This window comes from Oryctolagus cuniculus, chromosome 7 (genome assembly GCF_964237555.1).
Source record: "Oryctolagus cuniculus chromosome 7, mOryCun1.1, whole genome shotgun sequence".
Lineage (NCBI taxonomy): Eukaryota > Metazoa > Chordata > Mammalia > Lagomorpha > Leporidae > Oryctolagus > Oryctolagus cuniculus.
Window position 1 is genome coordinate 128064713 of NC_091438.1, and position 23331 is coordinate 128088043.

The 23331-nt window shown below is 57.9% G+C and overlaps 3 protein-coding genes and 1 non-coding gene across 6 annotated transcripts; 2 read left to right on the forward strand and 2 right to left on the reverse strand.

Moving 5' to 3' along the window:
* The first annotated feature begins 4408 nt into the window (after positions 1 to 4408).
* On the forward strand, positions 4409 to 4524 carry LOC127493776 (U5 spliceosomal RNA). The gene has a single exon (XR_007924320.2). It is a non-coding gene; the product is annotated as a U5 spliceosomal RNA (small nuclear RNA).
* Positions 4525 to 4756: 232 nt separating this feature from the next.
* On the reverse strand, positions 4757 to 13307 carry BTBD19 (BTB domain containing 19). Of its 3 annotated transcripts, none has more exons than XM_002715144.5 (8): positions 12842 to 13307; positions 11389 to 11602; positions 11223 to 11276; positions 10268 to 10327; positions 9743 to 9811; positions 9537 to 9668; positions 9316 to 9441; positions 4757 to 9190 (listed from the first exon to the last, which is right to left on the reverse strand). In XM_002715144.5, exons 1-8 carry the CDS (start codon positions 12922 to 12924, stop codon positions 9056 to 9058), a joined length of 873 nt encoding a protein of 290 aa, XP_002715190.2. In that variant the 5' UTR covers positions 12925 to 13307; the 3' UTR covers positions 4757 to 9055. The 3 variants fall into 3 exon arrangements, with proteins under 3 accessions (XP_002715190.2, XP_008263577.2, XP_069934691.1); XM_008265355.4 differs by having other exon boundaries at positions 9265 to 9441; positions 12842 to 13076; XM_070078590.1 differs by having other exon boundaries at positions 10268 to 10334; positions 11108 to 11602; positions 12842 to 13076.
* Positions 13308 to 14879: 1572 nt separating this feature from the next.
* Positions 14880 to 15679, forward strand: DYNLT4 (dynein light chain Tctex-type 4). Its single transcript, XM_002715145.5, has one exon. It carries the CDS (start codon positions 14880 to 14882, stop codon positions 15585 to 15587), a length of 708 nt encoding a protein of 235 aa, XP_002715191.3. The 3' UTR covers positions 15588 to 15679.
* PLK3 (polo like kinase 3) lies at positions 15601 to 20330 on the reverse strand. The gene is made up of 15 exons (XM_002715146.5): positions 20015 to 20330; positions 19743 to 19850; positions 19543 to 19659; positions 19287 to 19416; positions 19118 to 19205; positions 18272 to 18367; positions 17996 to 18194; positions 17757 to 17883; positions 17529 to 17620; positions 17194 to 17287; positions 16971 to 17054; positions 16719 to 16881; positions 16497 to 16626; positions 16223 to 16336; positions 15601 to 16128 (listed from the first exon to the last, which is right to left on the reverse strand). The coding sequence occupies exons 1-15, from the start codon at positions 20222 to 20224 to the stop codon at positions 15937 to 15939; spliced, it is 1944 nt and encodes a 647-aa protein (XP_002715192.2). The 5' UTR covers positions 20225 to 20330; the 3' UTR covers positions 15601 to 15936.
* Between the last annotated feature and the right edge of the window lie 3001 nt (positions 20331 to 23331).

Genomic DNA, 23331 nt, shown 5'->3' on the forward strand with positions numbered 1-23331 from the left:
TGGGGAGATTTCAGGAAGTCCGTGCACCAAGGGAAAGCAGCCGTGGCCCAGAGCAGACTCCAAGGCATCGGCCTCCACAAGTCAGCTGTCAGCCCAACCCTGGGTGGCGTATGTGGACCTGATGGGGGAGGTGTCCAGAAATGGGGGTGTCAGCACCCAGTGGGGACACTGGGTTTAAGCTGTTTTTGAAAGCTCAACAGGCCGGCGCCGCGGCTCAATAGGCTAACCCTCCGCCTAGCGGCGCCAGCACACTGGGTTCTAGTCCCGGTCGGGGCGCCGGATTCTGTCCCGGTTGTCCCTCTTCCAGGCCAGAACTCTGCTGTGGCCCGGGAGTGCAGTGGAGGATGGCCCAAGTCCTTGGGCCCTGCACCCCATGGGAGACCAGGAAAAGCACCTGGCTCCTGGCTCCTGCCATCGGATCAGCGCGGTGCGCCGGCCGCAGCACGCCGGTCACGGCGGCCATTGGAGGGTGAACCAACGGCAAAGGAAGACCTTTCTCTCTGTCTCTCTCTCTCACTGTCCATTCTGCCTGTCAAAAAATAAATAAAAAAGCAAAAAGCTTACTACTCTTGAACCAGTACTAAATACCTAGAAAGCCTTAGAAGAAAAGGGCAGTTGGTTTAGAAGCTGGCACGGGGGTGCATCTCGCACGCCCTTGGAAGTGGAGGCTGCATGTGGGTCCAGGAGAACTTGGGTCACTACAGAGCTTTGCAGTGGAACAGAAGCCAGAAGAGTGTGGGGAGCAGCCCGGACTGGACTGAGTTACTGGAATTAAGACTTATTCTATGCATCTGCTCTCCCACAATATGGCGTTGGGAGAGAAGTAAACAGCTTCCGCACAGCTGCCTCCAGTTCAACCAATAAACTGTAGGACTTGCTCCTGATTGGAGGGCAGCGTACTCGGCGTGTGGGCAGCCAAGTTGGGATTGGCGGAGGAGGACTATAAAGGAGGAGAGAGACGGCATGCACAAGGAACATCTATGGGGAACATCTAAGGGAACACCTAAGGGAACACCTGTGCAGCCCCCGAGAAGAGCCGGCCGGCGGTGTGCCGCTCCCCTGCGGAAGTGGGGAATGTGGCCAGGGGGAACTGCCCTTCCACGGAGGTGGAAGGGATAGTAGCCAACCCGGGAAGAACCAGCAGCAAACCCGGGGAGGGCCGAGCAAACAAAAGAACAGCGCAGGGTCCTGTGTCGTTCCTCCGCGAAGAGGGGGAGCGACATAATGGTGCCGTGACTCGGATAGGAAACCTAGGACGGATAGCAAACTTAGGAGGGAAGAAACGGGAAGAACTGGGAAATTACCGGAGAGAGAGACTAGCAAACAGCCTAGGGAAAAGCCGGACGAAAAAGGTGCCGGAAGAAGCTATTGAAAGCCTAGGCATAGACTCAGATACGGACTACGGGGGGAAGCTGGGAGAAATCTCTAAGGTCGAAAGCGAAAGTGAAAGCTAGAGCAAACAGACTCGGATACGGACTGTGGGGAGAGGCCAGGAGAAATGAGGGAGGAGTATTGTTGGAGGAAAGCTTGGGGAAACATACCGGGTAGAGAAAAATGTTAGGGAAATTGAAGCCGCGGGGGGCAGGCCGAGGCGGACACGAAAGCCACTTTGGGATTCTCAAGTTAGCCCGGGAATAGGGGGCGAAAAGTTGAAACCAGAAGCTGAAACGTAAGCCAGATTGGGATCCGTCTGATTAGCCCGGGGAGCAAAGGACGGGAAGCCAGATCGTGGGGCGGAGACGTAAGCTGGGTTGAATTCGCCAGGCTAGCCCGGGGAACTTAGATTGAATGCTAGTGGCGGACACGTAAGCTACGCTGTGTGACTCGCGGAGGCTGCCGTGCACAGAGAGAGCGTGCGGGGCACAAGTAGATAGGGAACGGGGCTGGCGCGAGGCCGTGGTGCAGACGCAAAGGGCGTGGAGACCGCGGAGCACGCGAAGCCAAGCCGCGCAGATGAGAGAGGCTGAAGTGGCTCAGAGCCGGCGAGGCGCCGAGAAGCAGCCTCGGGGCGGGGCGAGGCGCAGCCGGGAAGCCGCGGGGATAAGAATGAGAGCGGGAAGCTGCGGGGATAAGAGAAACAGAAGTTTAGAAGTAAAGTGAGAGAAATAGGAATGCTGGAAGATGGAAGTAAAATGGGAGAAGTAGGAATGCCCGGAGATAGAGAAATAGAGAAATAGAAAGGCCTCCCCTCAACATGGCAATGAGAAAGCTTGGATTCGGTCTGCCTGATTAAGTGAGGCGATGAGCACCTGCGGGCAGCTAGCAGCTTATGCGCCGCAGGTCACCGAACACAGGCACGCATCAGCGCCTAAAAACCTCCTCACAACATGGCGAAGAGAGGACCCGGATTCGGTTTGCCTGATTGATAGGACTTGTAAGAGCCTGTGGCAACTCTAGCAAGTAGAGCAGAGTGTGTGCCGCGGGACACCGAAGACAGGCGCGTATCAACGCCAAAAATAAAAAGAAAGGGGGATCTGCGGGGAGCAGCCCGGACTGGACTGAGTTACTGGAATTAAGACTTATTCTATGCATCTGCTCTCCCACAATATGGCGTTGGGAGAGAAGTAAACAGCTTCCGCACAGCTGCCTCCAGTTCAACCAATAAACTGTAGGACTTGCTCCTGATTGGAGAGCAGCGTACTCGGCGTGTGGGCAGCCGAGTTGGGATTGGCGGAGGAGGACTATAAAGGAGGAGAGAGACGGCATGCACAAGGAACATCTATGGGGAACATCTAAGGGAACACCTGTGCAGCCCCCGAGAAGAGCCGGCCAGCGGTGTGCCGCTCCCCTGCGGAAGTGGGGAATGTGGCCAGGGGGAACTGCCCTTCCACGGAGGTGGAAGGGATAGTAGCCAACCCGGGAAGAACCAGCAGCAAACCCGGGGAGGGCCGAGCAAACAAAAGAACAGCGCAGGGTCCTGTGTCGTTCCTCCACGAAGAGGGGGAGCGACAAAGAGTGCAAGAGATCAGCTCACGCGCTGCAGACTCCCCGGCCTCACCTCACTGAGCCACAGTGTTGTCATCTGTGAAATGGGATAACTGGGGCCTCTTTTGGAGGGTGTTTTATTTTTTTCCTTTCAGGATTGTAAATGAAATAATTTATGCAAGAAATGACCTAGCATCTCAAGGGTGCTTTCTGTTTTTGTATTTTTTTTTTTAATTGGTACAGATGAAGAAAGTTTCTGCTCTGGTTGCTTAGGGAACAATAAGGAAACGGGGGTGGGGAGTATGGTCTGAGGTCCTGGAGTGGCAGCTGCCAAAGGGAATTGTAGGTGGCACAGTGGGTTGAAGCGCTGGCATCCCATATGGGCACCGGTTCAAGACCCAGCTGCTCCACTTCCAATCCAGCTCTCTGCTATGGCCTGGGAAAGCAGTAGAGGATGGCCCAAGTGCTTGGGGAAGAAGCTCCTGGCTCCTGGCTTCAGATCGGCGCAGCTCCAGCCGTTGCGGCCAATTGGGGAGTGAACCATCGGATGGAAGACCTCTCTCTCTCTCTTTCTCTCTACCTCTCACTGTAACTCTATCAAATAAATAAAATAAATCTTTTTTTTAAAAAGGGTGGGGTGGGGATTGTAGGCTTTGGGTGCTCCGAGTGCTTGCAGGCACCCCACCCTGTGTGGCCCCTGGCACTACTCAGCTGCTGACCTCAGCACTCTGCTGCGGCTCCCCTTCACTGGCAAGATCAAACCCCAAGTTCTGTTCAGGCCCGCCTGGATCGAGTTCTGCGGATCCCCCAAGCCTCAGCTCTCAGGAGACGGCGCCAGACTCCGCCCTCCTAAGCCCGCCCACATTGCCACACCCAGTCTCCTCTCTGCAGGCTCCGGAGTTTCAACGGTCTTCACCTGCCTAATTCCGCACGGGACGAGCCCTCTGCCCCCTTGGCCTCTCCCCGAATCGTCCTTGGAGTTGAACTGGGTGCCGTCTCCTCCCGGAGGGGTGTGTTGTGCCTCCTATGCGGTCTCCTACTGCCCCCGAGGGTCCGTGCTTGGCCGTCTCCCTAGGCGGGGAGCGCCCTGCGGGTCATGAACAGCAGGACTGAACCCTAACAATCGGGGTTGGCACGCATCACCGCCCCTGAAGAGAACGGCCCCCCGCACCTCTCAAGGCAGACGGGCGTGGCCCGGGAAAAGGAGAGCAGCGGCTCAGGTGTCCCCGCAGCCCCGCCCCCTCCCGCGGCCGGACCGCCTGTGATTTGCATACCCATGCTGCACCACGGAAAAACAACTCTTCCCAAAGCCTAATTTTCATTCCCCTGAGGTGCCCCCCGACTAGAGTAGGCATGGAACTGTTAGAAATATTTGTACAAGTAAACTACATGCAGGTCGCGCGTACCCGCCTACGCATTCCACAACCGTAAGTGTATTAAGTGGATTCTCTCTTTAGGACTGCGGATGCCCCAGCACATTGGTATACTCTGGTTTCTCTTCAGATCGTATAAATCTTTCGCCTTTTACTAAAGATTTCCGTGGAGAGGAACAATTTGAGTCGTTTACCAATTTTTTGAGGCTCTGCTTTTTGCGGAGCTATTCTTTCTCCTGTTAAAAAATAGAATTGTTTAGTTGGTAAGGTTTTCTTGACACGATTTCCTTGGGGTTGTGTGGCAAGTCTGATCTTAACCCAGCAGGTAGGAATGCATCTGGGCTAACTTACCATACCAGTTAACATGTTTGGGGGTAAAATTATCTGTGGTCCCTTTTCTCCTCTCTAGACCACTCTTTCCCTGTCTCCCACTTCCTACACCCACCCCAATTCTCCTAGAGAAACCAAATTGTTTTTAAAAATATGTCAGTCACATACACCACTCTCCTGAACAACAACAAAAACCCTGCAATGTCTTTCACCAGGATACCCCCGTCCCTTCTCAGATCCTAATGTTATCTCATCAGAGGTCTAAGCTACCCTGCATGAAACAGCCCCATTCCCCTATGTGGTTTTTAATCTGCTTTATTTTTTCCATAAACAACTACTCTGAAATAATGCATCTGTTGTTGTACCTGAGCGAGTGCAAACAAAGGAGTACCACACATTGATAAAATTCGATGGTCCTTTATTGCTGGCGGTAGAGTGGGCTCATGCCCTAAAAAACTCTCAACCCCAAAGCCCAAAGTAACAGGGTTTATAAAGGCAAAAGCCACAAAATCAGGAGGGGAATACATGGTTGCTAGGATCGGGGAGAATACATGGTTACTGGGGTCAAGCTGACCTAAAACCCATGTGAAACTAGTATCAATTATAATCTTGACCATACCAGTTACAATCTTAACAATTTCAATTATAATCTTGACATTAATCCAGGTATTGGTTTTAATCATACGTAGGACATAGACAAATTACATTTTTATCATTAACCCAGGTGCAGCCTATCCACTTCCAAGCTTGAGCGATCATGCTAGGGGGTTTCTATGCTCTGCCAAGCGTGATGCAGTGGACTGCTATTGTCCGACTGTTTTAGATCATAGTTTCAGACCAGAGCCTCACCGTGTGGGGGGTACCTTCCCAGAATGGAGTCTCAGGTTCTCCAAAATGGAATCCCTACTATCAAGGTGCTACTTCACTGTTTCCTTACTCTTTTCCTGTTATTTCTTTCTCCCTAGGATGTAAGCTCCATAAGGCTACTTAGCTTTTTTTTTTTTTTTTTTTTTTTAAGTTTTATTTATTTGGAAGAATTATAGAGAGAGGTCTTCCATCCACTGGTTCACTCCCCAGATGGCTGCAACGGCTGGAGCTGGGCCAGGCCAAAGCCAGGAGCCAGGAACTTCATCTGAGCCCAAGCATTTGGGCCATCTTCCACTGCTTTCCCCAGGCTATTAGCAGGGAACTGGATCAGAAGTGAAGCAGCCAGGACTCGAACCTGCACCCTTATGGGATGTAGCTTTTACCTACTACACCACAATGCCAGCCACTTGACTTGTTTTCTGATATATTCCCTAAATCAATGTCTTGCCCATGAACACTTGGTACTTACTTTCTAAACATATATACAGTATTTAATCTGTCTCATTAAAGGTCTATGTGCTTTAAAAAAAATTAGTTTCATTTTCCTGACAACTCTACTTAACTTAAATGGACCCTATTATCTCCATTTTTTTTTTAAATTTTATTTTATTTTTTATTTGACAGGAAGAGTTTGAAAGAGAGAGAAAGCTCTTCCTTCCGTTGGTTCACCTTCCAATGACCACTACAGCCGGCGTGCTGTGCTGATCCGAAGCCAGGAGCCAGGTGCTTCCTCCTGGTCTCTCATGAGGGTGCAGGGCCCAAGTATGTGGGCCACAGCAGAGAGCTGCACTGGAAGAGGAGCAACCGGGACTAGAATCCGGTGCCCATATGGGATGCCAGCACCGCATGTGGAAGATTAACCAAGTGAGCCACGGCTCTGGCCCCAAAATAGCTTTTTGAACTGAGTGAAGCCACTTAACCTATGCCTCACTTCCCTTGTTTATAAAATGGAGATAATAGGATCCAGGCCCCTGCACCCGCATGAGAGACCAGGAGGAAGCACCTGGCTCCTGGCTTTGGATCCGCGCAGCACACCGGCCGTGGCGGCCATTTGGGGGTGGTGGTGAACCAACAGAAGGAAGAACTTTGTCTCTCTTTCTCACTGTCTGTAACTCTACCTGTCAAAAAATAAATAAATAAATAAGGCCGGCGCCACGGCTCACTAGGCTAATCCTCCGCCTTGCAGCACCAGCACACCGGGTTCTAGTCCCAGTCGGGGCATCGGATTCTGTCCCGGTTGCCCCTCTTCCAGGCCAGCTCTCTGCTGTGGCCAGGGAGTGCAGTGGCGGATGGCCCAAGTGCTTGGGCCCTGCACCCGCATGGGAGACCAGGAGAAGCACCTGGCTCCTGCCATTGGATCAGCGCGGTGCGCCGACTGCAGCATACCAGCCACGGCGGCCATTGGAGGGTGAACCAATGGCAAAAAGTAAGACCTTTCTCTCTGTCTCTCTCTCTCACTGTCCACTCTGCCTGTAAAATAAATAAATAAATAAGCTATTTTAAGTAGCGGAGCTCCAAGCATCCTGGCTCCAGAAGACTGACAAGAACTTTTCTTCTGCCCTCCCACTTTTTTTTTTTTTTTTTTTTTTTTTTTTTTTTTTTTTTGATTTAGGCAGAGAGTCAGAGGCAGCGAGAAAGAGATCTTCCACCCACTGGTTCACTCCCCAAATGGCTGCAACAACCAGAGCTGGGCCTATCCAAAGCCAAGAGACAAGAGTTTCTTTCAGATCTCCCATGCAGGTGCAGAAGCCCAAGCACTTGGGCCATCTTCCACTGCTTTCCCAGACCATAGCAGAGAGCTGGATTGGAAGAGGAGCAGCCAGGACTCGAACCAGTGCCCATATGGATGACGGCATTTTTACCCACTACACAGAGCATTGGCCCTCTAACCTTTGTTTTAACAAAAGGAATCAGCTATACTTGGCCTACACTGTACTTTTTCCCCCAAAAAGCATGGAAATTGTGTGTGTGTGTGTGTGTATGATTTATTTATTTGAAAGGCAGAGTGAGAGGGAGAGACAGAGAACTTCCACCCATTGGTCACTCCCCAAATGGTTGAGGCTGGGCCAGGCTGAAGCCAGGAACCAGGAACTCCATCTTGGTCTCCACAAGAGTAGCAGGGCCCAGTTACTTTGGTCATCGTTTGCTGTCTTCCCAAGCGTGTTAACAGGAAACTGGATGTGAAGTGGACCAACCAGGGCTCAAATCAGCACTCGATATGGGATGCCTTTGTCACAAATGGAGGCTTCCTGCTACGCCACAACTCCAGCTCCATCTTTTTGCTTTGTAGGAACACACCACACTTCAGCCAGTCCTTTATTACAGACATACAGTTTATATTCAGTTTTCGTTATCCAAACAATGCTGCCTTGAAGTGGTATCACTAAATGACCACATTTTCAATGTGGAGAGAGAATACCAAATAACCATCTTTAATCTGTGTGCAATAGATTTTTTTATAAGACCCCTGAGTCAGAAATCTAACTTTATTTTTTCCTAAATAGGCTACTGGCCCTTTTAGATTGATGGTATCTTGTTTTACAACTCCTTTAAAACTTTTTAATGGAAATAAAGTGGCATTTAAGTAAGGAAATAAAGTCATTCACTTGACATTCTCAGAGCACAGATTATACAATAGAGACTGACAAGCAAAAAATGAACAAGGCACACTCCGGGCCCTAGGGGTTTTTCCCCAGAGAGAGTTAGGTTCTCAGGAAGACAAGATGTATGACGAATGCGAGAGACCAGCTTTCCATGACTAAATCGGGGCCAGAGGACTAGCAGTACCTCCAGGATAAATGAACTTTTGTAAAGGTAAGGGCGAGGAGTTGCTAGTATTTAGTAACCGCTGGTAGTTTTGAGTGCCCTGACGGTGAACTAGTTTGTATTTGGTCTGGAGAGCACGGGGAGGCGGAGGGACTTAATCAAGGAAGCAGAGTTGGAATAGCACAGATCTGGCTGCAGCGTGGGAAACGGAGCGAGGCGGCGCTGGAGTGAGGACAGAGACTGAGACGTGGGAGGAGGGCAGCCGGAGAACTGGACCAACTGGAAAGGTGGCTTAAAAGGTGGGAATGGCCAGGGGCAGGTGTGCGAGCTTAGGCAAGGATGAGATCCTGGTTTCCGGCAGGGGCATCCACGGACGTCAGAAACACGACCGGGGCAGAGACGAGGAAAGACTGGACGCTCGACTTTGCACTGAGCCCATGGGGTATTCAGGGAGAGAGGAGGCCGCGCTGAAAAGGGACGTGAGTGTCGTCAGAGTAACCGGGCGCACGAAGGTGCCCAGGGATGGGGCATAGGGCAAGGGAGTGGCGCGAAGGAGATCCGGGCTTCCGGGCGTCGCCCCGCCTCGCGGGGAGGGGCAGCCAAAACCTGCCCCTTACCGTCCCGCCCTCGTCCCCCTAGCAAAGAGCGCACGTGCGGCCGAGACGGCCCTTCCGGCAGCCGCTCGCGGGGTGTGCTGGGAACGGAAGCGCTCCGAGCGCCGAGCATTTCGGGAGCTGTAGTTTGGCAGGCCGAGTCGCGCGGACCCAAGAGTCCTCGCAAGTCCCAGCCTCTGGTCACTTGAAGGGCAGCTCCAGAAAGCGGTGATGCGCCCGAGGAAGGGTGCCTCTCCGGCGGCGGCACGGAGCGCCCCGGGCTGGATCTCCTCTCCGCAGAGCGTGGCACTTCCACGCCTCTACGATCTGCTCCACCTGCAGGGGAATGCCGGTCACCGCGGAGCTGTCTACCCCAAGACCCCGGACCGGACTGCGCCCCCGCCCAGCACCTTGTCCCCACGCTGCTGAGTAGAGCTATGCCAGGGTCCCGGCATCCGCACCGGAATGAGAGGCTCCCGCCGGTTCTGCTCCTCTAAGGCGCTCAGCTCCGCCGGGGCCAGCAAGGCCAGTCTCAGCTCTCGCACCACCGGAGCCGCCACCTCAGCCACCGGCCGCTCCAGCACCGCCTGCGAACCAACGCCGGCCCTGAGCCCGAGCTGCGCGAGAGCACCTGCCCCGCCGCCCTGAGCGCTTCCTGGGCACCTAGGCCGGCCCCACTCACTGCGCCCACGCGCGCCCAGCTCCGGGCAGCCCGAACCAGCTCAGCCTCGTCCACGCAGAGCTTGTCGCTGCGCAGCAAGGGCAGCAACGCTGAAGCCGACAGCTCCAGGAAGCCGCGAGTCCGGAGCACTTCCTGCGGAGTGCATGGGTCAAGCGGGAGCAGAACCGGGTGTGTGGGGTTAGGAGGAAGAGGATGGGAAGCTGTACCTGGCTGTGGGCCTCTATGAAGGCTATGCAACGCTCCTGCAGTGGTCCCAGGCCAAAGGTTACAGCCACCTGGGAGCAGAATGAGGGAGGGCAGACTGGAGACTGCAGAGGCCACACAGCCCAGCCCCTCTACCCTGGAAACCGCCACTGCAAGACTGGGCCCAGGGCACCCCAGGAAACTGGACCCAGGGAAGCCTCGTCCCACCCCGTTTCACATGTGCATATGCTAGCGGGTGCTACTGGACACCATGCGTGCCCTTCTCCTCCCCCTCAGCTGCGAACCACAGCCAGCCCTGAATAGAAGACCAGCAAAGACCTCCCACCCCTTTACTCCCGGCCCCTGACCACGCTGATGTACACAGGACTCCACAGATCCGGGTGCAGAACTGATTGCAGAAGCATCCTCAGAACACCCCTGCCTCCTCCGTCACCCAGGTGTTTCCAGGAAACATGGAGAGTCCCAGGCTCCTGGCACCTGGGGGCCAGCTCCACATGCCGAGAGCCTGGTCGCCCAGCAACACCCACCTGCAAGGCCTCACAAACCAACTCCACATCCAGCACCTTCATCACAAACTCCAGGCACAGCTGGGAGCAGAAAGGAACGTGGGTTTTATGGACGTGTCCCTGCTCTAAAACTCGAGTTCCATCCCAGGAGCGTGAGCAGGCTCTGGAGAATGAGCCCCCCAGGCTGGACCAGCCTGGCCCCTGCCGCCCTCTAGGTAGAAGGCGGCAGGAAAGAGCCAGGACCTGAGACCTGGCACACGGCAGCAGCCCCCCTTCTACCACATTTGCCACTAATCACACCAGCTAAGAGGCATAAAAAATTCCCCTCTCCCTTTCTCGGGACGCTGCCTCCTGTTTACTCGCTTCCTCACTCAAAGTCACATCTGTTTCCCAGAAACTTGACTTTATTCCCAGTGTCCTTTTCCCCTCCTCACATTCAGCAAGGTACTCGGTCGTGTCGGTTCCACCTGCCCTCTCAGAGCCACCCTCCTCCCGGGCCTCCCTGCTGCCCCCTGCCGGCCACAGCATCTCGTGACCGCTTCACTCACCACCGCCTAGCGCCTCCCATCTCTTCTAGCCCCTCACCCCAAATCCTCAGTCCCTTACCTGAGACCTTCAGCGACTCCACTGCACGGACTGGGGCCTGGTGCCCTCTTCTCACACCCCTAGCACTTAGCTTCATCTGTCACGCTTCTGTGTTTTTGTGCATCTACCTCCTCTCTGGAGAACAGGGGTCAGAGCTGACTCACCCTTGGACCTACAGCACCAGCTGTAAATACCCTCCATGTGCCCCCAGCACACACAGGACATGCACAGATCCTTTTGGAAACAGGTGCAGACCCACACCCTGTTCCCACCGCGAGATAGCCACTCTTCTCTCTGGGTGGGCACACATTCCTCTCCAGACCAGAGTGTATGTGAACTGAGCCTGTGACGGGCAAGGGAAACAAGACCGGGGCCTGGAACAAAAACCTACCTCTCGCAGTTCCTCTAGCCCGTACTCCACAGCCGCGGTCAGCACCTCCAGCACCTGCAGAGTGCATGGTTGGGGGAGCAGAAGGGAGTTCCCCTTGGCCCTCAGCCCACAACACGACAGGCAAACTCCTGCCTCTCCCACCCGGGCCCCTGCTCAGTGGGCTCACGGAGTGACGCTGCAGCTGGACACTGTTGGTATACAGGAACTCCAGCACGGCCAGGAAGGCCTCAGCGGGCACCGTGCCCAGCACCACGGGACTAGGCACCCCAGAACTCGCTCCTGCTCCCAGAAGTCGCTGGAAGAAGTTGCATCTGCAGGCCAGCAAGCAGCGGTGGGCAAATACCTCCTGCTGCTCTTGACCGACCACAAAGCAGACATCACTGTGGGAGAGAGAGGCAGGGGTGTGGGGGAAGGGAGGCCAGAGGCCAGAGAGCAGCTTGGGCTTTGCCTTTCTTTTTTGTCTACTCTGGGCCTTGGTTTCCTTATCTGTAACAAAGGCCATGGGGCTCAGTGCTTCCAGCAGGAGGTGCAGATACTAGTTCTAGACCCAGTCCAACCCGTGGTAGCCCAGGCAAGTGACTTCCGGTCTTTGCATCACTGCTGTCTCACCCGTGAAGTGGGACGGGACTCCCACGCCTCGGGTCTCAGGAGGTGGCTGCGCTTGATCCCTGAAGGTGCACCAGGGCTGATGCAACCAAGACGATCCCCCACCCCCTCCTCCCCAGTCGCAGTTTCAGGGGAAGCAAAGCTCCCCTTGGCTCTCCTCCGCTGGCTGCAAACTCAGCTTTTTTTTCAGCCCTCCTCCAGGCAAAAGAGTGGGTGTGGGGCGCCGAGTGTGCTCGACTACAGACAGATACGGCAGTGATGCACTGTCATGAGGCCAGACCACATTTTCCATCTTCGTGATCACTTCCTGCCCCAGCCTCCGGGCCTCTGAATGAGGTCGGGGGCAGGGGGTAGGCGTTGAAGCCTCCTACTTCCAGCTCCAAGAACCGGCGTTCCCACCACTCAGACCAGACCGCGACCCCCAGAGAAGCAGCTTTGGCAGTCACCAACCCTTGGGGAAGCGTCCGGACTGGAGACAGTGACAGCTGAGAGCTGCATTCTAGCTCTCCTGAGTAGCCCTGCCCCCCCCCCCCACAGGCTCTCAGACACGCGGAGCGTCTGGGGCGAGCCAGGAGCAGTCAGCACTCTTGAACTACTTCCTGTCTGGGACTCTGGTCAATCGCTCGAGCTTTGTTTCTCGTGTGCAGCCCCGGGTTTCCAGAACACAGTCATCTGCTCTCTGCCTCTCCTAGGAGGGAAGCTCCCCCCCCCCCCCCCGCCCCGGGCTGTGGTTGATGGGGTGGGGGGTGGCGCACGTGTGAACTGAGTCACACTCCATCTCTCAGGGAGCCGAGAGCTCTTTTCCCCTCGGCCAGAAGCTGAGATCCAGAGAGAGAAGGCCGTGGCCTGAGCCCACACTGCCCCCAGGGCGCAGGGACTGAGCCAGCAGTCACCTGAGCTCCTCACAGACGAGCTCACCAAGGGGGAGGGGCCAAGTGCACATTCCCTGCCTCTTCTTCACCCAAGACCTCAGAGCCCTCTAGGGAAAGTCCCCAGACGGGACTGCCCCTCACCTGTATTGGGGGTTGTTGATGAGGCTTCGGAGCGCTGTGGCGAAGGGCGCAGCCTCCCCGTGCACGAGTCCTGGGGTCTCCATTGGGGGGACAGGGCAGGAAGCAGCTGGTGTGGCCGAGGAGGTCTGCCAGGCCCTAGAGCGGCTGAGGAGCCGAGAAAGGCCCGAGTGGGAGGGGGAGACGCTTGGGAGGCCTGTTTGCTAGGAGGCTGGAGTTTAGGGACAGAGGGCAGGTTCCTGAAGAAGGCATCAGAGGCCGGTGGAGGAGGCCAGAGGCTCAGCGAGAGGGGCAGACACAGAGGGGCCCAGAGAGGCTGAGGATGGAGCAGTCTGCGGTCTGGGGAGGAGACTAGCAGCCGATGAGGCCCAGGCTGGGAACCTGCCCAGGCAGCCACAGGGTGGGAAGCCCGTGGTTTCCATGGAAACCGGAGCTAGGCCCGGGAAGAGGCCCCGCCCACCTCCCCACAAGCCCAGGGAAAACTGGCCCGCCTTAAAGCCTTGAAACTGCCCGCCCTCCCAGCCCTCCCTTCCCCACAGGCACACCGGGTCAGGATCCGGCCAGCTCAGCCTGGGAAACCCCCCTCCGTGGGGAAAATCCTCATCTCACAGCCGGCTCTCAGGATGCAGATTTGGCTTTTTGGGGGAGGGGCCATCCTGTTCCTCCAGAGGGGTCAGGTGAGGAGGTGTCAGCGCCTCTGGCATCCCTGCCATGCACTGCTGGCTGGCAAGGGGGAGGCAGTAATCTAGACACTGGAGCACATGAGAGGTGTGGCCAGCTGGGGACCAGTCCCAGGACACTTGGGTCATCAAGGGTCAGGAGACCAGACTCGGGTTCACCATGGAGTCAGGACTGCGTCAGGCCTGGCTCCAACCAGCTGAGCCAATGGCCTCCCCTCCCCCCCACACAGCCCAGAAGTGAGGAAGTCATCCAAGCCCCACCCTAGCTCTGCGCCTGGAGCGGAAATGCTTGTCCTCCTTGAGGCTGATGGGGAGAAGATACAACCATGACGCACGCCTTCCTTTCCTGTGGGCCTGGATCATGGATTCCTGAGCAGCCGCCCCCGCAGCCTCCAGGGCTCCCCTTCGGCCAGGCTTCTGCGACTCGTTCACATCTTTCAGCCATTCCGCGGGGGAAATGGACAGCTGCTCAGCCCGCAGCAGGAGGTCCCCTTTCCCGCTGGGCCCCTCAAGGCTCCCCGTCGTGGTGGGGTGCTCGAGCCCCAAGCCCATGCAGCTCCCTTCTTCCCCACGGCTCAGTGCCACGCCACACTCAGCAAGGGCCTGGAGTAACAACGCTCTCAGGTTGTACCAGCAGGACAGGAGGGAGGGGCAGTGGGCGGGAGGAGCGCTTGCCCCAGCAACCTGTGGCAACTCCACAACACAAGCCCTTTTCCTCCTACCTGCCGGTCAGGCCAGCCAGGCGGCTGTGCAGCCAGGAGATAGCTTGGAGGCCAAGGGCTGTGGGTGACTCAGGTGCCCGAGGGAGTTTCGGGAGAAAAGGCCAGAACAGATCTAAAGAGGTGGCGCTCAAGGCAGCAGGTGGAAGGAGCTTCCTGAGTCACCAGCCCCCAGTCTCTTCAGGGGGTGATGGTTGCACCAGCCATCTGAAAGCAGGTAGGGGTGCAGGTAGGATGACTGCACTCAATAACCCTGGAGCTAGAAGAATCTGTGGGCTTCAAAGAATTGGGTCTGTCCATTCCTCCTGCGGAGGGGTCAGGGCACCACTCGCACTGACCAAGCCGAGTCAGATGGTGGCTACACTTCCCCTTCTCCCACTAGGTGGGAAGCAGAGAAGAAAGGGTACTTCGGGCTCACCTGCTGACCTCCATAGAGTCCGAGGGACAGTGTGGCTCCAGGTTCACAGTCTGAGCAGCGTCCCTCCCCTCGCTTACGTCCCTAACAGCCCCTTAACGCTCTAACACCTAGGAAGCTGCACGGCCCAGCACTGCTTGATCCACTGGTTCCAAAAACACAGGTAAGGAGGGGAAGGGGGACTGAAACCCTTGACATCACGGGTAAAGACGGGGTGGTGGAGAAAGATGGCCACGCCGGCCACCCTAAGTGTGGGTCCTCCAGTCCACAGACCCATGGCTGCCAGGCCTCTGCCCACCGGGTGCCAGGAGGAGGACACTGCCAAAGACCCCGGGCCAAAACCAGTGGCAGTGAGGCCCCGGGGCCGCCTGCCCAGCATCGATGAGGACCGACCCACAGGTGTCGGCCCAGCTTCCCGCCGTGGCTCCGTGCTGGGCCTAGCCGCCTCCTTCTCACGCCGCAGCTCGCTGGCTGGGCCAGGCACAGGTCCTGGAGGCCGACGACCATCCCTGGGCCCACTGCCCCCTCTCGGCTCACGGGTTGGCTTCTCCGGGTTGCCTCTGGCACCTGCCCGGCGCGTGGCACCCTCGCATCGCAGGGAGCCGGTGCCCGGGGAGCGCTGGGAGGTTGCACGTGCACAACGGGCCCTGGAGGCGGCGCTGGCGGCCAGGCTGCAAAACACCTGCTACTCCGGCACCGAGGCCGGGCGGCTGACGAAGGAGCTCTGCGACCAGGTGCGCCTGCGCCTGCGCGAACTCTGCCCGCCGCGCTACAAGCTGGTGTGCAGCGTGGTGCTGGGGCCACGTGCCGGCCAAGGTGTGCACGTGGTCAGCCGCGCACTCTGGGACGCGGCCCGCGACGGCCTGGCCTCCGCCACGTTCACCAATGCGTCACTCTTCGCCGTGGCCACCGTCCACGGGCTCTACTATGAGTGAATAGGCCTCCAAGTTCTGCAAAAACAGTTTATTGTCCCAGGAGGGCCCCCCCTGGGGCTCACATCCCAATAAATAAATGTTAATAAATAAAAGTGGTCCATAAATAACACCCCCTAGCCGGGGGCTATGGCTCAGGCTTTTGGAGAGAGGCGGGAGTCATCAGGGACAGACCACCCCCAGCTCCAGTAAAGCTGGTCCCTGATTCCCTGGGGGATTCAGCCTAGAGCACCCCCCCCCCCAGTGAGGCACCAAAGGGACAGAAAGGGCCACAAAGGCAAGGGCCAGGGCCATACGGGCACAGGCCTCAGGCTGGACAGTTTGGCTCACGGCCCGCTCTGCAAGTTAGGGCCTAGGCTGGGCTGCGGTCCCTGAGCAGCCGCAGAGCGTAGCGGAGTCGCTGCCGCAGGTCGGGCGAGCAGCCCAGCTGCCGCAGGTGGGAAGCGAGGTAAGTACAAGCACTGCGATTCCGGGCCACAAAGGTTACAAGCAGAGGCTCCCAGCCACTGAGGATCAGCTTGGTGTGGTCCCCGTAGAAGTTCACCTGTGCACAGCAGGGGGACACCGATCAGCGCCTAAGCCCCGGGCCCAGTTTCCACCCCGCAGGTCTTGCCCCCAAATGCAGGTTAGGCTCTTACCTGGACAGTGCCATCACTAAACAGCATGAGCAGGGCCTGATCCGTCTTGACCCACTGCAACAGCAAGGGCGGGGCAGGCACCTCCACCTCTTCCACGCTGGGCAGATCTCCACCCTGAGAGCGGGGGCGGGCAGGTCACGGGGCTGACGTGAGTCGGGCCCCTTCCCCACTGATGCTCCCTAGCCTCGAGCCCGACCCCGCCACCCCCGCCCCAGAGGGGAACCAGAAGGGATGAGGAGGGTCCCTCCGCGGCGCCGTCCCCGAGGCCACACACCTTCATGAGGTGCTGCTCCATGTACGAGGTGAAGTACCGCAGGACGCCCAGCTGCGGCTGCAGGGCCCGGGGCACGGCACCCACGGAGAAGGAGAAGTGCTTTGTGCTCGTGGGGTTGTAGTGCACAGTCCTGGAAGGGTAGAGGCAGAGGTCAGGAACCCGGGAGTGCCCACCAGGGTAAGGACAGCAGCCTGCACACGAGGCACCCCCGGCAGCACTTACTTTCTGTTGGCTGACAAGGCCATGTGAGTGCCATCGTTGAAGAGCACGGCTACACGGCGGCTGGACAGCTGATACCCAAAGCCAAACTTGTTGGAGTAGTCAACCCACTTGCTGACCCACACAAGAGGCTCCGGCTGGGCCAGAGGGGCCGGGTTCTGTTCCGCTGTCAGAGAGGAGGGCGTTAGGACCTGCTTCTGACTTTCCAGCCAGATAACTCCGGCTACGGTCCCCGGGTACCAGACCCAGCCTTACCTGGGGGCATGAAAGCCACACAGTTTCTCAGGGCACAGAGGGCTGACTCCACCACCGTGGCCACGGTCAGACCTTCTTCAAACCCTGAAAGGAACAAGCAGTAGGGTGTCGGCATTCACCCAACCCCCCACGGATGCGGGCCACGTCTCCCTGTCCGTCCCTTCCCTCTGGCCTTGGGCTCAGCCCCAGCCACTGCTAGCACTTCAAGCTCCAGAGCCCTCACCATCTCCGCTGCTCGCCGGCGTCCCACGGGGGGAGCTGTCTTCACCCGCTGTCTCTACCAGGCTGACGGGAGGTGGGCCAGAAGCTGCTGGAGCCTGGAGGGTTACACAGGGGAAGGGAACGAGCTAGGTCCCCAAATCCAAATCCTTGGGAGCCCATGGCCCAACCCCGCCCTGGCTCCCAGGGCACCGCAGGTCAGCTCTGCCTGGCTAATGAGACCCAGCCAATTAGGCCACCACGAGGCGAGCTGCTTCCCCAGCCTCTTTTATTCCAGGCTTCCGTGGGCTGCTGGGGTGGGGGTGAGTCAGGGGAACGGCGGCCATGTGAGTTGCTCACCTCGGGCCTGGCATCCTGGTGGCCAATGGATGTGCGCACAAGGCCGCTCACCAAACAGGAGACTTCATCCCGCTCCTCAGGATGGTTCTTGTCTGGGGAAGAAGGCAGCTCCTCAGACTCCCGCCCTGCGCCCCTGCTCCCCGCGGGGTGCCACGCCTGCTCCCTCATGCCCGCGGCCTGTGTGACAAGCCACTCTGTACCCTCAACCTACGGACAGCTCAGACTCACTCTTATTCTTCTTCCTGCCAAAGAGGCTCTTGGTGACTTTGGCAAACAGACTCCTAGCCGGATTGGGGGGTGTCAGGTCTGGGACTGTCACGCAACTGCTGACGGGGAGCCGGTCGGGGGTGTAGCCCTGGGAAGAGGAGCGCCGCCGTGAACAGAGAAAAGAGGCTCCCGGGCCCTGTCCCCCCCACCCCTATTTATCTCTGGGAATGTGGGCTTCGGTGTCTGGGGAACCCACAGACCTTGGTAAAGAAGTCATGGCGCAGGATCTGGTCGATAGAGGGGCGGTCTCGGGGTGAGGCCCGCAGGATGGCGGCCAGGAGCTGCCGGGCAGGCAGTGAGAGGCTGGCGGGCAGCGTGTAGTGAACCTGCTTGATGCAGCGGTACGTCTCCTTCAGGTCAGCCGTCTCAAAGGGGGGGCTCCCACACAGCAGAGTGTACCTGTGGGGCCAGGCAAAGGGTAAGGGGGAGGGCACACCGCACCCCTGTGCCCACCCCCGTCTCTCCCTGGCACTCACATGACACAGCCCAGTGACCACACATCTGCCTCAGGGCCATGACCCTGTCTCAGCAGTACTTCTGGAGCCACATAGTTGGGGGTGCCACAGATGGTCCTGGAAGAAGGTAGGGAGGAGGAGGGGGAGGCTCAGCCCCAGCCCCACAGCCCTCCCTGCCCCCGCTGCGAGTCCAGACAAAGCAGCTGCCTGTCACCAAAGGCCAGAGAACTCCTGCTTGTCCTGGGACAATGGATGCTGGGGACGGCAGCTGAGTCCCCGCCTACTCTCTTGGCCCAGCTGCTCAGCTGCGCTATGGGACAGGCAGAGGCCCTGACCCCCAACTCAGCCCCCTCCTCCACAGAGGGCCTGCTACAGCTCCCTTCCCCTCCCCCACTCCCGTCTGTCAGACACCCTCCTAAGGTCTGCGCCACACACACCAACACCAGCTGTCACATCGCCCGTAAACACTCATCTGCCCCACATGCTACGTGTGTCATGCACGCCCAGTCACAATGGCCACAGGACGTCACGTCCCACCATCCCCACGCTCTCTGTCTCACACATACAGGTCTACACTGGCACCTTCCCCCATCCACACCCAGGGTCAGCCACACACCTCTGAGAGTCCTGGCACCTCAGACGCAGGGCCACCAACCCCCTCTGTGTTTGTCATGCACCTCCCCAGTCACAGCGACCCAGGCTGCCACCTCCACCTTCGCACACAAACAACCCCATTACCCTTTCCTCGTTTACCACCAGCACACACCCGGCCGTCACACTGCCTCCCACGTCCATACGCACAGTCTGCCACACACACTGATCTGTGTCACACACAGACTGTGGCCACCCCTCCCATCAAACACTTACTTCTTCCTCTGCTCTGGCGGTTCCAACCGAGCTGCCAGCCCAAAATCCCCCACCTTGAGTTCCATGTTCTCGGTGATGAAGAAATTTCCTGGACAAGGACAGAGAGGTGTGTCAGAGCCCTCCCTCGCTTCCTCCCCAACCCCCCATCCTTGGGGCCCAGGAGCCTCACCCAGCTTGAGGTCCCGGTGCAAGATGCCTCGCTGGTGCAAGTACTTGAGGCCGGAAAGAATCTGCCGCAGGTAGTAGCGAACCTCTGGCTCCAACAGGGTGTGTCGGGCCTTCCAGATGTGGGCCAGGGACTGCAGAGAGCCACTGTCTTAGCCCACCCCACGCCACCTCCGCCCGCCCCCAGCTCTGAGTCTTAAGACCGCCCCCCCACCCCGCCGTCCCCCTGCCCCATCCCCGCCAGAATCACCATTCCTCACCTTTCGACTGCAAAGCTCCAGAAAAATGTATATGTTGTCAGCATCCTCAAAGTGGTGCGAGAAGCGCACGATATGGCGGTGCTGCAGGTCTCGGTGCAGTTCAATCTCGTTCAGGATCTGCGATGGGGGTGCGAGGCGGTCATCCTCCCAAGATTCCCACGCCACCGACCCCACCCCTCGGCCGCCGGGCCCGGACCCACCTTCTCGCGCTGATGCGGCTTGGCGACACGACTCTGCGGGATGACTTTGACCGCGTAGGCGCTGCCGGTCTCTGTGTCGGTGGCCTCGTAGCAGCGGGCGAAGCCCCCCTATGAGGAGAGGCCATCAGGCCGGGAGCTCCAGGGAAGGCGGATCTGGCCCGCAGGCAGGCGTCCCCGCGTCGGGTCACGCGCCCCTACCCCGCCCGACGCCGGAAAAGAGATCGGCGGAGCCCCCTCCACCCCACCCGCATCACGGAGAGCCCCCGACCCACCTTGCCCAACAAGCGGCCTTTGAAGTAGGTGCGGCCGCTGCCCGGGTCGGTGATGAGGCGCCCGGGGTCCGGCGCCGGCCGCCCGGCCAGCATCTCGGGCTCGGGTCTGGGCGAGGCACTCTGAGGCGGCCCGGGTCCGGCGGGGGGCGCGGGCGGGGCGGCCGCACGCGGGAAAGGGCGCGGGGACAGGAAGCCGGCGGCAGGCTCCATGCGGACAGCGCGACGCAGCGCGGCCCCGGCTTGCTCTCCGTTCCGCCCGGCCCCGGCCGCGCGTGGCGCTGCCTGGATTTGCTACGCTGCGCTCGCGCCTGAGGGAGCCCGGCGTTTTTATCAATGAACGCCTGTCCCCACCCCGGCGTCTCGTCACCGACAGCCCCGCCCCTTCCTGGCCGCGAGTCCCGAGAAGCCACGCCCCTTGCCGGCCTTGCGTCACCTAAAAGCTCCTCCTCCTCCTCGACGCGCTTCGAGGCCCCGCCTCCCGCCCACCCTGTAAAGCAGGCGCTACCCTGCCGGTCGCCAGGCAGGTGCCAGTGGGGCGCTCGGGCTAACTGAGGCTTGTCTCCCCGTACACCCCTCCCTGGCCGCGTCCCGCTAAAGGGTCCTCCTTCCTTTCCATATTCTTCGGTGTGGGCACTGAAGTTGCAGTGAGGGGCAGGCATGGGCGGAGTCTCCAGCGGGGATGGAGAGCCTTATTTCTTCCAGGGCCATTTGGTTACCTATAACATCTTTACAAAATGATCAGCTTAAAAAGTATCCTGCTGTTGGGGCCTGCATTGTGTCCTGGTGGGTAAAGCCCATAAAGCTTTCCATATGGGCACCAGATATGGGCACCGGTTCCAGTCCCGGCTGCTCCACTTCTGATCCAGCCCTCTGCTAACGGCCTGGGAAAAGCAATGAGAAAATGGCCCAAGTGTTTGGGCCCCTGCCATCCACGAGGGAGACCCGGAAGAAACTCCTGGCTTCACTGTGCTCATCTGGGGAGTGAACAGCAGGAGGAAGATCTCCCTGTCTCTCCTTCTCTCTCTCTAACTCTGACTTCCACATAAATAAATAAATCTCTTTAAAATTAGCCTGCTATAGATTTATTGAATTTAGAGTCTACCTGCTGATTGTCTTGGCAGGGCCAGATCAAATTGCTTCCTGAGCCTTAACCACTCACCCCAGGCCGGCAGGGCGTTCCCCACCTGTGATAGGTGGATCACACTGGGACCTTGGATGAGGAGGCTCTAGCTTTCGTCTGGGTGTGTCAGGGCGTGTCACCCACATTACCCTTACAGCATTCAGTACCTAGAGGTCCCACGCCTGGGCCAGGCCAGCCGGGCCAGGCCAGTGCTGCCCCCTGTAGAGAGTGACAGGAATGGCACACTCTGGAGCCGAGCTTGGAAAGTGGAGGGAGACAGAGATCTGGTTCCCTCCCTAAATGGCCACAGCAGCTAGAGCTGGGCCAGGTTGAAGTTGGGAGCAGGAACTCCATCCTGGAGTCTCACATGAGTGGCAGGGGCCCAAGGACTTGGGCCATCCTCAGCTGCCTCTCCAGGTGCACTAGCAGGAAGCTGAATCGGAAATGGAGCAACTGGGATTCCAACCGGCACCCATATGTGATTCTGATGTTACAGGCAGCAGCAGCTGGTCCTGGGGCCGTCTGGAGTCAGACCCCGCTTGGTGCCCACCTTTCCCAGGGCCAGAGACAGAGATGGGGTCTGAACTCCTCTGGAGTGTTCGTGCAATGACCACAGCTCCTCTCAATTCTGTCCTCACCCTGTACCATCCAATCAGTTGCTAAAGTCACTCAGCCCTCAGGGATTATCGAGGGCACCAGCCAAGTGCCGGGCACTTTCCCAAATAAGACTGGACAGGGTTGCCCCCTCATTTAGTCCACATTCTACGTGATGGAAAAGGGCAATAGGCAGGGACATAAACAGGGTAATTGGAGGTTGTGGAGTGCTGTGAAGGAAGTAAACGGAAGAGTAGCCAGCAAAGTCAACAAATACTGGGTACCCAACTCCTGCCAGGCATCTCCCCAGCGCCTGCGCTGGACCACAGCCTCACCGCCTGGATGATCACCACACACCTTGCTGCCCTTACCTCTGTTTCAACCCCTCCATGTGCTGTTGCAGAAAGCCCACCCAGTCACCCATCAGACCCACAGGGGCCTGTTTCTCCAACCACGTCTGTCACAGCCCTCAAGGGAGACCAGAGCGGCCTGAGGCCTGGAGAAAGACAGTAACGTCCAGGAAGCAGGGGGAGGAAGGAATGGCCTGGCGGGCCTTCAGTGTCATGCTCAAGGCAATCGTTTTCTAGGTGGATACGATTGGGATGAGGCTAGGGCAGATCTCTTGGGAAAATGAGGCTGAGGCAAAGGAGCATTTTAAAAGACATATTCAGGCCGGCACGGGGGCTCACTAGGCTAATCCTCCGCTTGTGGGGCTGACACCCCGAGTTCTAGTCCTGGTTAGGGCGCCGGATTCTGTCCCGGTTGCTCCTCTTCCAGTCCAGCTCTCTGCTGTGGCCCGGGAAGGCAATGGAGGATGGCTCAAGTGCTTGGGCCCTGCACCCGCATGGGAGACCAGGAGGAAGCACCTGGCTCCTGTCTTTGGATCAGCACAGCGTGCCGACCGCAGCGGCCATTTGGGGGGTGAACCAACAGAAGGAAGACCTTTCTGTCTCTCTCTCACTGTCTAACTCTGCCTGTAAAACAAACAAACAAACATATTCAGGCTTCTTCACAGGATAAGCTGCCACCTGCCACGCCAGCATTCCATATGGGCCCGGGTCCAGTCCTAGCTGCTCCACATCTGATCCAGTTCCTTGCTAATGCGCCTGGCAAAACAGTACAAGATGGCTCAAATCCTTAGGCCTCTGCACCCACATGGGAGACACGTATGAAGCTCGTGGCTCCTGGCTTTGGCCTGACACAACCTCAGCCATTGTGGCCATTTGGATAGTAAACCAGAGGACGGAAGATTCTCTCTCTCTCTCTCTGTAACTCAGCCTTTCAAATAAATAAAATAAATATTTTTTAAAAATTTAGGGACCAGCACTGTGGTATAGAGGGTAAAGCCACTGCATGTAGTGCCAGCATCCCATATAGGTGCCAGTTCCAGTCCTGGCTGCTCCACCTCCAATCCAGCTCCCTGCTAATGTGCCTGGGAAAGCAGTAGAAAATGGGCCAAGTACTTGGGCCTCTTGTATCCACGTGGGAGATCTGAAGTTCCTGGCTCCTGGCTTCAGTCTGGCCTGGCTCTGGCTGTTGCAACCATTTGGGGAGTGAACCAGCAGATGGAAGATTTCTCTCTCTCTCTAACTCTCTCAAAGAT

Bases quoted from the DNA above. Each gene is read 5' to 3' on its own strand.
- PLK3 (XM_002715146.5), bottom strand. From the start codon at position 20,224: ATGGAGCCTGCCGCCGGCTTCCTGTCCCCGCGCCCTTTCCCGCGTGCG. The intron at 17,288-17,528 runs GTGAGCAACTCA...GTAACCCTCCAG, and splicing joins ACCAGGATGCCAGGCCCGAG to GCTCCAGCAGCTTCTGGCCC. The intron at 16,129-16,222 runs GTAAGAGCCTAA...TGCTGTGCACAG, and splicing joins TTAGTGATGGCACTGTCCAG to GTGAACTTCTACGGGGACCA.
- DYNLT4 (XM_002715145.5), top strand. From the start codon at position 14,880: ATGGCCACGCCGGCCACCCTAAGTGTGGGTCCTCCAGTCCACAGACCC.
- BTBD19 (XM_070078590.1), bottom strand. From the start codon at position 12,924: ATGGAGACCCCAGGACTCGTGCACGGGGAGGCTGCGCCCTTCGCCACA. The intron at 11,603-12,841 runs GTGAGGGGCAGT...TCTCTCCCACAG, and splicing joins ATCAACAACCCCCAATACAG to TGATGTCTGCTTTGTGGTCG. The intron at 9,812-10,267 runs GTGGGTGTTGCT...TTCTGCTCCCAG, and splicing joins TGGTTTGTGAGGCCTTGCAG to GTGGCTGTAACCTTTGGCCT.